The sequence below is a fragment of the Ranitomeya variabilis genome, chromosome 6 (genome assembly GCF_051348905.1).
Source record: "Ranitomeya variabilis isolate aRanVar5 chromosome 6, aRanVar5.hap1, whole genome shotgun sequence".
NCBI classification, from domain to species: Eukaryota; Metazoa; Chordata; class Amphibia; order Anura; family Dendrobatidae; genus Ranitomeya; species Ranitomeya variabilis.
In genome coordinates this window covers 134563511-134576953 of record NC_135237.1, presented here as the reverse complement: position 1 = coordinate 134576953, position 13443 = coordinate 134563511, and the positions used below count along the sequence as shown (strand labels likewise).

The 13443-nt window shown below is 41.5% G+C and overlaps 1 protein-coding gene across 2 annotated transcripts in view; it reads left to right on the top strand.

Moving 5' to 3' along the window:
- Window positions 1–12963, top strand: part of MRPL3 (mitochondrial ribosomal protein L3) — an 80313-nt gene extending 67350 nt beyond the window's left edge. For both annotated transcript variants that reach the window (XM_077269030.1, XM_077269029.1), the window contains exon 10: window positions 12514–12963. In XM_077269030.1, the coding sequence (XP_077125145.1) occupies window positions 12514–12663 (150 nt within the window). In that variant the 3' untranslated portion in view covers window positions 12664–12963. The remainder of the gene's footprint in view (window positions 1–12513) is intronic.
- Window positions 12964–13443: the final 480 nt, after the last annotated feature.

Below are 13443 nucleotides of genomic sequence, written 5' to 3'. Positions count from 1 at the left end.
TTGCCAAAATCTTGATGTCTGCCGTCAGAAGTGAAATTGGTCTATAAGACTCTGGCAGCTGTAAATCCTTGTCAGCTTTAGAGATGACCACCACAATAGCCTCTCGCATTGACAAAGGCAACTCCCCCCTTTCCAGCGACTTGTTGTACACCCCAGCCAGTTTAGACAATAAAGTGTCCTTTAAAATCTTATAGACCTCAGCTGGAATACCATCCGCACCCGGAGCCCTGCCCCCAGCCACACCTGCCAAAGCCGCCCCCAGTTCCTCCTCCCCGATCGGTTCATCCAGCCACTCACATTCCTCTCTGCTCAAACTAGGCAAATCAATCCCTTCTAAGTACCTGGTAGTATCTTCTGTCCCTTTCTCTACACTAGAGGTATATAATTTACCGTAAATTTTTTTTTAAATCTTCCAATATTTGCTCCCCCTGGGTGACCACCGTTCCCTCCTCCGTTTTTATTGAGTAAACATGTGAAGAGCCCCTCTTCACAGAAGCCACTACCGAAAGAAGATGCCCCACCTTTTCCCCCTCCGAGTAGAATGTTTCTTTTTGAAAAGTCCTCATCCTCTCTGCCTTTCTCAGGTATAATTGATTGACCTCCTGCTGAGCCGCCCTCATACGATTCTGAGATTCCCTTGTACATTGGACACCCAATGCCACCTCAGCTGCCTTCAACTCCTCCAATACAGCCTTATCCTGTAATCTAGACTTCGTCTTATGTCTTGAAATGTCCCGAAACAAAATTCCTCTTAAATACGCCTTCATAGTGTCCCATACTACATGACATTCTGCACTTTCATTGATCTTAGAGGAGTTTTTTATCTCTGCCCCCACCTTTTCCATGTCTAAAGGTACCGTCACACTAGGCGATATCGCCAGCGATCCGTGACGTTGCAGCGACCTGGATAGCGATATCGCTGTATTTGACACGCAGCAGCGATCAGGATCCCGCTGTGAAATTGCTGGTCGCTGCTAGAAGGTCTGCACTTTATTTGGTCGCTAGGTCGCCGTGTTTGACAGCAAAAGCAAGGATACCGGCGATATTTTACACTGGTAACCAGGGTAAACATCGGGTTACTAAGCGCAGGGCCGCGCTTAGTAACCCGATGTTTACCCTGGTTACCAGCGTAAAAGTTAAAAAAACAAACAGCACATACTCACCAGCGCGTCCCCCAGCCTCTGCTTCCTGACACTGACTGAGCGCCGGCCCTAAACTGAAAGTGAAAGCACAGCGGTGACGTCACCGCTGTGCTGTTAGGGCCGGAGCTCAGTCAGTGTCAGGAAGCAGAGGCCGGGGGACGCGCAGGTGAGCATGTGCTGTTTGTTTTTTTAACGTTTACGCTGGTAACCAGGGTAAACATCGGGTTACTAAGCGCGGCGCTGCGCTTAGCAACCCGATGTTTACCCTGGTTACCCGGGGACCTCGGCATAGTTGGTCGCTGGAGAGCGGTCTGTGTGACAGCTCTCCAGCGACCAAACAGCGACGCTGCAGCGATCGGCATCGCTGTCGCTATCGCTGCAGCGTCGCTTAATGTGACGGTACCTTAAGAGCTGTAACCAGGAGGGATGAATTTTCCATCCCGTCCCCCCCGATCCAGCCTGATCTGCCAGTTTCAGAGAAACCTGCATTGGACTATGGTCTGATAAGATCCTGGGACAATACTCCACTCCACGTATCAGTTCGTTCATCCCGTCGTTCCCCAGGGCAACATCAATCCGGGACATAGAGCCATATGTAGACGAATAACAAGAATAAGAATGTGTTAACATTGCGTAGCCGCCATAAGTCAATCCACCCTATTTCACTGAGATAGTTACCAAAAGGAGTGTCATTACCATCTCTACGCATCAGTGCATGATTACTCTTGTCCCAGTGGTCGTTGATTATATTATTCACATCTCCAACCACCAGAAGGGGGACCCCATCCCACCCCCTCATAAGTTCCAGTATTTCCTGAATTTTCCTGCCGGAGTATGGCGGGGGTATATACAATGAAGCAATACAGAGTAAACGATTAAAAATTTTACACACTAACAATATATATTGACCATCCTTATCAACTTTAACCTCAATCTCCTCAAATGGGATATTTATATGAATCAAAATTGACACTCCTCTTGCATAATTAGAGAACGTCGAGTGATACGCCCTTCGCACCCATCGCTTCTGCAGCATATCAACTTTTTCCTCTACCAGATGGGTTTCTTGTAAGCATATCACCGAAGGCCTCTGTTTCAATAAGTACTGAAATATTGCTGCCCGCTTAGTAGCGTCCGCTAGCCCCCTAACATTCCAACTTAAAATATTAACATCACCTCCCATTTCTTCAAGAAAAGATAGTAAATGGATAAGGTCTCCCCCACTCCTCTAGGTCTTTACCTTCCTCACTGTCTGGGAAGTAGCAACTTTCACATGCTGGCCAGCAGACAATGTCTTACTGTGCAGTCTGTGAGGACAGTGAGCAGCTATGGCACACTAATAAAGGGGGACTGTGGAAAATATAAGTAAAGGCAATGTGTGTAAGAAGGGAATAGAATCTTTACATTAGTATTCTTTCCCAAAAGCATGCACTGAGAGCATTAAAACAACTGTGCTGCACAGGTCATGCAAGATACTGAAAATGAAAAATACTTCCGCACTATGGTAGAATCGACTGATGAGCAATGAGACATGTTTTAAGTACTTTTTTGTAAGCTCAAAAAATCCCTTCAAAATCACATTAGTATAATGTTCTGTTATGGCCATCGTGTAATGTTTTTGTTTTTTTTATTGAAAGTGCCACTCCAGTGGGTAGATTTATTGCAGCGCAGGAGTGGTGCAACCAAGCCAAGTTCCCTGCCCCCGGTATGATACTTACCAGCTGCCTACTACTGTTCTCTGCCTTTGGTTGGTCTCCCGTAGTTTGTGACCTGATATATCACAGTTTCTGCTCCATGTAAGTTTGAGAGCCAGAAAGGGGATCTCATAGACGTACATCGAGAGCTTGTCTCTGACTTCTGGTCAGTTGGAAGTCGCAGTCACAAGATGGTTACTCTGGACCAAAGCGACTCCAGGAACAGTGGAACACACCAACTGATGAGTGTAATAGTAGGGTCAGGGAACGTAGAGTAATAGCACCACTCCAACATTGGAATAAAAGAAACGCTGGAGTGGTGCTTTAAAGGTGTTTAAAAAAATTGGGTTGAGAATGTCAAAAATGTTACTACAAGATCTTTACGTTATTTTGCATGTAGTAAATGGCACATTTTAGTTGGAGTGTTCTCTTTGGCTAAAGTCTTGTGCTGCATCAGAACCTCTCTTTAAAGTGAAGGCTTCACATGAATCCTCTGATATGACAAACCCTTTTAACCCTTCAGTTACAACCGCCGTACATGTACGGTGGATGTGCGCTATTTATGTATGGAGCAGGATCAGTTGCTGTATCTCATCAATTTCAGTATTCCATTCTATTGTATTCAACCAAGTGACTGTAAGATCAAGTCCCCTATGGGAGCTAGTCAAAACATACAAAAACATATTAAAAAATGTAAAAGCTGAAATCACCTGAAATGTAAATTGCAAAAAAAGAAAAACCTTTTTGGTATTGCCAAATACATTACACCAAATAGCCAATATAAAAATGTATCCCGTATTTGCACTTTCACAAAACAAATCTCGTGGAGGGGGCCGTAGGAGGGCAACAACCCAGCAGCAGAACCGCTACCTCCGCTTTTGTGCAAGGAGGAACAGGAAGAGCACTGCCAGAGCCCTGCAAAATGACCTCCAGCAGGCCACAAATGTGCATGTGTCTGCACAAACGGTTAGAAACCGACTCCATGAGGATGGTCTGAGTGCCTGACGTCCACAGATGGGGGTTGTGCTCACAGCCCAACTCCGTGCAGGACGCTTGGCATTTGTCACAGAACACCAGGATTGGCAAATTCGCTACTGGCTCACTGCTCTTCACAGATGAAAGCAGGTTCACACTGAGCACATGTGACAGATGTGACAGAGTCTGGAGATGCCATGGAGAGCGATCTGCTGCCTGCAACATCCTTCAGCATGACCGGTTTGGCAGTGGGTCAGTAATGGTGTGGGGTGGCATTGCTTTAGAGGGCCACACAGCCCTCCATGTGCTCGCCAGAGGTAGCCTGACTGCCATTAGGTACCGAGATGAGATCCTCAGACCCCTTGTGAGACCATATGCTGGTGCGGTTGGCCCTGGGTTCCTCCTAATGCAGGACAATGCCAGACCTCGTGGCTGGAGTGTGTCAGCAGTTCCTGCAAGATGAAGCCATTGAAGCTATGGACTGGCCCACCCGTTCCCCAGACCTGAATCCGATTGAGCACATCTGGGACATCATGTCTCGCTCCATCCACCAACGTCACATTGCACCACAGACTGTCCAGGAGCTGGCGGATGCTTTAGCCCAGGTCTGGGAGGAGATCCCTCCGGAGACCATCCACCGCCTCATCAGGTTCCTTCCCAGGCATTGTACAGTAGGGAGGTCATATAGGCACGTGGAGGCCACACACACACACATATATATATATATATATATATATATATATATATATATATATATATATATATATATATATATATATATATATATATATATATATATATAATGGAAACAGCACAATGCTCACCAATGGGTGCCAGGCCTCCTGGGCAAGACAGTCCACTCATCCACCCAAATAATATGCCAAGTAAAAATGAAGGCAGCACTCCAATTCTTTTAAAAGTGAAAAAAGCCTGTGAAGTTTATTTCAGCCCCACATCACCATATGACGTTTCGGCTCACACTGAGCCTTTCTCAAGACCTTGAGAAAGGCTCAGTGTGAGCCGAATGGTCGTATGGTGATGTGGGGCTGAAATAAACTTCACAAGCTTTTTTCACTTTTAAAAGAATTGGAGTGCTGCCTTCATTTTTACTTGGCATATCTATCTATCTATCTATCTATCTATCTATCTATCTATCTATCTATCTATCTATCTATCTATCTATCTATATATATATATATATATATATTATAATATTTAGCAATATTCTGGGTTTGTGTTTCAACCACTAACCACATACCATAAGTTTCGTATCACCATGACCGATTTTTCCTGGAGAATGGCATTACCAGGTAATCTTTACTGTGCTGTGAACGCTGTAAAAACTAAATAAAACAATGGTGGATGGTGGAATTGCAAGTATTTTTCACCGCATTTAATATTTTGTCTGTTTTTCAGTAAGTTATTATATAGTAAAGTGAAAGAAATAAATAGAAGTGTCTGAGTAAAGTCTGTCCATAGTTTCTGGCACAATACTTTGCATATTGCTCCTCAGCCTCAAAAACTTGAGTGGGGCTGAACTGCAATATGAGACTTAGGCTACTTTCACAATAGCGTCGTGCACTGCACGTCGCTATGCGTCGTTTTGTAGAAAAAACGCATCCTGCAAAAGTGCTTGCAGGATGCGTTTTTTGTCCATAGACTAGCATTAGCGACGCAATGCGACGCATTGCCACACCGGTGCCACGTCGGACCGTCGCCACCAAAAAACGTTGCATGTAACGTTTTTTGGTGCGTCGTGTCCAGCATTTCCAACCGCGCATGTGCGGCCGGAACTCCGCCCCCTCCTCCCCGAACCTCACAATAGGGCAGTGGATGCGTTGGAAAACAGCATTCACTGCTAGCGTCGGTACGTCGCAACGACGCAATTCGTCGTACGACGCTAGTGTGAAAGTAGCCTTAACCTGCAGACAAGAGGGCCACTGTTTCTGGGTACAAATCAGACATCATCACAATTCACAAGGTGATTATACTGTTTTCAAGAGTTGACTTACTAAGTTTTTCATATTTTACTGTTTGTACAAAATTAATTTGGGTATTACATTTTCTAGAAAACACAGCTGTAATAACCACTGTAAAAATCAATAGATGGAGTTTATGCATAGCTTATACAAGTTTCACATCTTGATACTGTTCCATCTCCTGAAACCTGTAAGTGTTGTATTTAGAAGTGTAGAAAATGTGAGCCGAGCGGGATTATTACTTTCCATTCAGAAGTGCCACAGGAATACAAAACTGCCAATCTCCTGTCAGCCCTTTACTTAGAGAGCGAGCGCACAACTCCTCTTCCTTTTGAAACTCTCTGCCTGGCAATATAAGATGCATTCTTTAGGAAAAAGCTATTGATTCTTGATTCTATTGATTCTATAGACAGTCACTATTTCTCTTTCCTTATTCTGGGATTTGTTGAGGCGTTTGTTAGAGATGATGAATTGATTTTTTTTTTTTTTGTCTCTGAGATCAGAACCGACCTGCTAACTTGTATTGTTAGTGAGATGAGCTTGCTGACCTCTATATATTTTCACTGCCAAGTCTGGTAAAATACCGTTGTATCTCATCTTTTACATGAGTCATTTCTGTCATGTAGTCCACAAATCAAATAGCATATCCATTCCCTTACTTTCTAATAATGTTCTGTTTAAAAAAAAAAATATATATATATATATATATATATATATATATATATATATATATATATACATACACACACACACACACACACACACACACACACACACACACACACACACACACACACACACACACGTGCATTTTTTATAGTTATTAATTTCCAAAAAGCAGGAAAGTTCTTATACAGAGTGCTTTTTCAAGTGATTCTTCCAATATGTTAATAAATAGTACATTTTAAAAGTGTCTATGATCATAGACCAGGTAGTGACACTTATCAGATCTTTCTATTAAATTACCGATATTCACAGAAACCAGAGCTTTGTTAATGATAAACATCTGAATGACCACCACATTGGATGGGGGAAAGGCAATGAGTAGTCATGGTTTCCCCCCAAGGCTCCCAAAAGATGGACACATGGTGAACAGCTGCACACCGTAGCAAAAAAATAATATGTTTGAACACTTTTGATCATTCAGTAGCTTTTATTTGAAAGTCATGGCCTGGTATTATTTTCAAGTAGTTTTTATTCAAGAGAACAGGAACTGATCTGCAGTTCTCGGCAGTGGCTGCTACACACATTGAACAGCTGAGCTACAATGTCATCCACAGAAATGCACACTTGACTTGGATGAGCTTTCAGGTGAAAAGAAGAGTGGACACATGCACTTGTCTGGTGTAAGATGTTAATGTTAATGGTATAGTTTATTTAGCAGAAGAATATATGAACTCGTGGTAGAGTTAGTTTATTGTGCTATAGTAGACATCTTGTGTAGAAGTCTGGTTCAGTTTTAAAGGTCTACTGTCCACTAGTTAAGAACATACATTGTCTTGTCAGTTGGTTAAAGGGAATCTGTCAGTATGTTTTTGCTACACCATCTGAGACCAATATGATTTAAAGATGTAGACCTTGATTCCAACATTGTATAACTTACATTACGGCAGTTTTAAATTAAAAACTGTTTTCTCTCGTGCAGATCTAGCAGTTCTCTGAATGCTGAGCCCTGTATAACCCTGCCCACACCAGTGATTGACAGCTTTCTGTGTACACCAGTAGTGATGAGCGAGTGTACTCGTTGCTAGGGTTTTCCTGAGCACGCTCGGGTGACCTCCGAGTATTTATGACAGCTCGGAGATTTACTTTTCATCGTGGCAGCTGAATGATTTACAGCTATTAGCCAGCTTGATTACATGTGGGGATTCCCTAGCAACCAGGCAATCCCCACATGTACTCAGCCTGGGTAGTAGCTGTAAATCGTTCAGCTGCCGCCATGAAAACTAAATCTCCGCGCAGTCATAAATACTCGGAGGTCACCCGAGCGTGCTCAGGAAAACCTGAGCAACGAGTACACTCGCTCATCACTATATACCAGGCATATGCAGAAAGCTGCCAATAAGTGGTGGGACATGGCTGGACTACAGCAGTTTTCCAAGTCCTCTACTGAAAATCTCCTATTGATAAAATAGTGATTTTATAAAATCTACACTATGTAGTGCAGTAAGTGATTCATTGCTGGAATCGGGGTATCTGCACTTACATCAGGCTGCTCTCAGATTAGGTAGCAAAAACTTAACATATTCCCTTTAATAGCATATACCATATTTTTTTGGATTATAAAATGCTCCGTATTATAAGACAGACCCCAAATTTTGAGGAGAAAAATAAGAATTTTTATTTTTTTTTTTTTACAAATAAAATGGTGATGCTTCTTAGGCTACGGCCACACTAGCAGTATTTGGTCAGTATTTCACATCAGTGTTTGTAAGCCAAAACCAGGAGTGGGTGATAAATCCAGAAGTGGTGCATATGTTTCTATTATACTTTTCATCGGATTGTTCCACTCCTGGTTTTGGCTGACAAATACTGATGTAAAATACTGACCAAATCCTGCTAGTGTGACCATGACCTTATAATCCATGCGTCTTATTGCTTACCGGGGGTGGTGGCTGCGGTGAAGCCGGGTCGGTGCTGGAGGAGGCAGGAGTGGGGTTATGCTGCAGGCTGGGATGAGGGCTGTTACGACGTGCAGCGTGACACTGTGAGGGTCTCCCGTGCTGCAGGGGCCTTTGTTGACGTTTTGTGAAAGGCCAGAGCAAACCGCAGTTCCATGGTTTCCTGTGCGGTGGACTATGGGAAAATGGTTGGCGCATGCGCAGATCGAGATCTCGGCACTAAGATCCCGGGAGATGAGATTTCAGCGCTGAGATCTCATCTCCCGAGATCTTGGTGCAGACATTTCCATCTGCGCAAGCGCAGCCCCCCGTTTTCCAAGAGTCCACCGCACAGGAAACCATGGAACTGCAAAGTGCAGAAACACTCTTGGTAGTTTGGTAGATATTGAATAAAGATGTTTTCAAAGTTTTGTTTCTATGTTTTCATCATTTGCATATCAATAACATGTCTATCAATCCAATGATTTCCACAAGTCCACAACTTTTCCTACTTGGTGTTGCAATCCAATGTTCAGTGTATTATTGTGCATCGCAACAGTTAATCCTTCTAAATTTCCAACTGCACGTTACCACACCAAAGTATTTTGCACCTCTACACTAATATTCTACTTTTTGTTGGTTTGGCCCTATTTTTCGCAATCACTATCTGTTAAACGTTTTCATTTGCCTTACAGTAAAAAAAACAAGAAAAGAAACAACATTGACAGGTTTTGCTTTTGATTTTCAATATAAATTGTCAGTGCTATCTAGGACAGTATAACCCTAACCATGACCGCTGCCTCTGACAGAGGTGTATTCTGTGTTATATTTTTTATAGAGGTAATGCAGTTCCAATTTCATGTACAGGCTAGTAACGCGAACCTGCCGTTTAACCCCATATTTGCAGGTTTATAGCGTTTTTTCTGGTGACAGGTTTCCTTTAAAATCTTACTTTTCAAGGGGTGAACACATTTGTGCTGAGCACTGGGTGTGAACGTGCACATATATATCTGTATGCAAATTGTCTCTAGTGCACCTATAGGAAGTAGCAATCCTAGTCAATATCTACCCTTTTAATAATCCTTGTCACATGACTTAGGATAAAAGCCAAAACCAGAATATATATACATTCATTATGCAGCTTTATAGACTTTTGTAGATTTCTTGCCTTACACTCTGCTTAGCACAGTCTTTTTCATGGTATTACGTTCAATAGTATTAAACCTATGAGGAACTATTACTAAAGTTTCCATGCAGAGTGGGGAAAAAAATTCTGTAGTAGCTACACATATAAAAGTTTGTGACAGATGTGAATAGATGTCAGATTGCACAAGCTGTTCGCTGGCAGCTGGGGAAAGTGGCTTCCCTTTGCTGTCACATTCTGAACAGTTTTTGCATGAAGGCTGCTTTGAGACATAGAACAGGTGGTTGCTTGAGATTTTAGAGAAGATGTTGCATTTGTGTATATTTTTTATTTTATTTTGTGAAAAATTGAGATCATTCTTTGTATCGTCGGAAACAATTCAGAACTGCCTTTTCTCAGCTTAATTTCAGGGGTTCTATATTCCCCACTTACGAAATACAAAGCAATATTATTAATAGACTGTGGCACATGGCTGTATCCTGAACACCTTTTACATACTGGATTGCACATCGCTTTAGTTGTAAGGCCACGTGCACACGTTGCGGAAACTGTTGCAGATTTTTCCGGACTGACTTTGGTAAATCCGCAGGTAAATCTGCACTGCGAATTTCCTGCTGAATTACCCTGGATTTACCGCAATTTTTGTGCGGATTCCACCAGTGGTTTTACACCTGCGGATTCCTATTATGGAGCAGGTGTAAACCACCGTGGAATCCGCACAAAGAATTAACATGCTGCGGAATAAACAACGCTACGTTTCTGCTCGTTTTTTTCCGCAGCATGTGCACTGCGGATTTTGTTTTCCATAGGTTTACATGGTACTGTAAACTCAGGGAAAACTGCTGCGGATCCGCAGCAAAATCCGCAACGTGTGCACATACTCTAAAGGTATGGACCTTGAGTTGCAGTCTAGATCTGCAACTATTCTATAGGCTTCGGTAAGAGTTGAGGTCCTCTTTCTTACTCTGGAGGCAACCATAAGGCCAGGAAATGCTCCCTGAGATAATGGAATGAGGTCAAGCATGCACACTGCCGTTCCATTCAAAATCTATGCGACTGAGTGTAAAGGCTGAGTGCTGTACTGCATTCGAACATACTTTAGGATTAGTGGTGAGACCCAGCAATGGGAGACCAGTGATCAGTAACATACAGTTTGGCAAATATTAATAATTATAGTAATCCTAATTGACCTAAAACTGGAATGGTTTATTCTGATTTCATGCCAGACATTGAGGAAAAACACGCATATGTGTCTCTTTATATAGTGCATGTAAACTTCTGGCATCAACTGTATCATCCATCCTCAGGATAGGTGACGAGTTGTGATTTTAGGATGCGCACGCACGCACGCACGCACACACACGCACACACACACACACCCTAGAAGATCTATCGTGTTTGAGATGAAATGATGCCTTTTCTCAAATGCATATCATTAATCAGTTTATTTCTCTTAGTATTGCAGCAGGGCAGGTTTTAGTTTCAACTTACTGGAGTGAGCTCAAAATCCAGTGAGATTTTCTTCTGAGATGTTTCAACTCTGAAAGGAGGATCTAAATGGTAAATGGAACCTTGTGTCTAGAACTACATTAGATTATAATTTTTGTCAAGTTTTAGTACATTGAATAAAACGGAGAATGAATTAACCTATAACCTATTAGATTCAAATTTACTTAACACTGAATACTGTCATATATCAGGCATGTAATAAGCTGTCCCTGTGTATTCTGCAGACCACCTTAAGGAAGAGGACATATCTGAGCTTACCACAGTATATACTGTATAGAGCATCAGCAAGCAGACTACACAAAGCTTTACCTACCCTTCTGTTCTACTCCTCCTGCTTATCAATAATACACAGTGATCCGTCTTACATTTCACAATGGCTATATATGTAAGCGACTCTCCTGCATTTGTATGCTGCATTATCTCAGTCTACTCTCATACCATGCTGTCTCCCAGCTGAGAAGCAGCAAGTATCACACAGCTGTGAAAATATTCAGTGGAGAGCCCCGACATGAGCCGACTTCTCTCTCCCCTTAAAAGGCAAAGTTTTCATCACTAAATTAATGAGAAAATGTTGGGGTTTTTTTTAGTTCTATATATTTGAGAAATGTTTTTATTTTGTCTTCATTTATTTTGAGCTTTCCCAGGACGTGTCAGTGCTTACGGTTAATGTTTTAACAAAGTTTTCTCGTTTTATGTAAATAGAAATTAATTGGTGTATAAATAGAAGTGCTATGTACGACAAAGTCCAAGGCACCCCCAAAATGAATTGCTCAAAGCTTTAGTTCATCGCACAGAAGCATAAAACTTTTCATTCTTTTAGATGATATATAGTTTTAAATTTTTTATTTTATACAATTTCTCGCTCAGTGCACAAAATAAGATATGCTTTATTGTAAGATTGTTATAAAATCTCTACAACTACAATGGATGAAAAAAATAGATACGAGAAGTTCAAGAGACAACACAAATAAGCATCTGAAATTACCCAAGGGAATGGACCCAAAACGATAGCACTTTAGAGTAAACTAAAGAAATTCTGAGCCTGAGAAAATGCCCATAGCAGAGTTTAGGCATACATACAACCCAGCTACAAGCATCTTTGAGTAAACCAGTTTTTCTCTCTAGTCACAGAGACGTAGCCTTGAATAAATATCAGGTAGGTAGAGTTTGTCTAAAGATAAAGGGTACATATATTACAAAGAAAACTTGAGAAATGCTGAATTTATTACATGCTGTTGAGTTCTATATTTTGAGTGAATGTACATTATTTAATTAGATTAAAACAGGACAGACATGGGAGTTTTTTGAAGTGGCCGCACATATAGGGTTCTATCAATTCTGTTCTAAAAAATGCCAAGTAAGCATGCTTGTCAGGTTTTGAATTCCCATAGAAGTAAATGGAGAGAAATATGCATGCACAACCACCTCTGCCTATCTATATACATATATTTTTATCCTTATGTTTTCTAGGTCACAGACACAAAACTTGCTGTGAAACAAAAAGGCTTTGAAAATCTTCCATTCCCTACGTATTTTGCGGATGGTGATGAAGAGCTGCCAGAAGACCTTTACCACGAAGATGTATTCCAGTACAATGAGCCCTCTGTCCAATACTCTTAGCATATCCGACATCTTTATTAACAGGCGTTGTCATCAGATCACCATGCTCGTGCTTCTGTAATTTCTGAAGGACAGAAGTTTCTAACAGGTTTCACTTTCTGCTGCTGCTCCCACTTCTGTTTTTTGAAGGACAGGTTTTATAATAAGTAGCTCTTCAGGTTGGTTCTGTAATTACAACCTGAGCACAGTGGATTTTTATGGATCTAGTGGATACTTAAAAGCTAACGATTTATATGTACCATCGCTCTATTGCTCTCCCTAGAGGAAAATAGATAAGGAAATAAAGAATATTTGGTAATGTTTGCGTTTTGTTCATTAGAAGAATATACATGGTATATTTACATGGGATTGGGTTTACAGTACATGTCAAAATATCTCCAATGCTTGGAAGCACATGCGATGGTCTCTGCACGGCAAATGTTATATTATGTCAACCATTATGATAAATGGCCATCCATGTTATCCATTCATCAGGAGCTGTTTGCTAGAACTATTCTGGTTCAAAGAAGACCAAATTGAGGCCCAGCATTTGTGATGTCTTTATGCCCAAATAGATATGGACGATGTTTTTTGATATTTATTATAATATAATAATATTTTAATATAATAATATATTTATTTTAATTTTTATTTTTTTAATGGGGAAACCCATTTAAGCCCCATCTTCTCCATGTCAGATAAAACTGGTGCGTGGAATGAGCTCAGAAGCTGAGCTTGCTCCATGGAGAACAGATGAGTGATTGTGTGTTAGAGCCGGCATCTGCCCATAATAGTAGCATT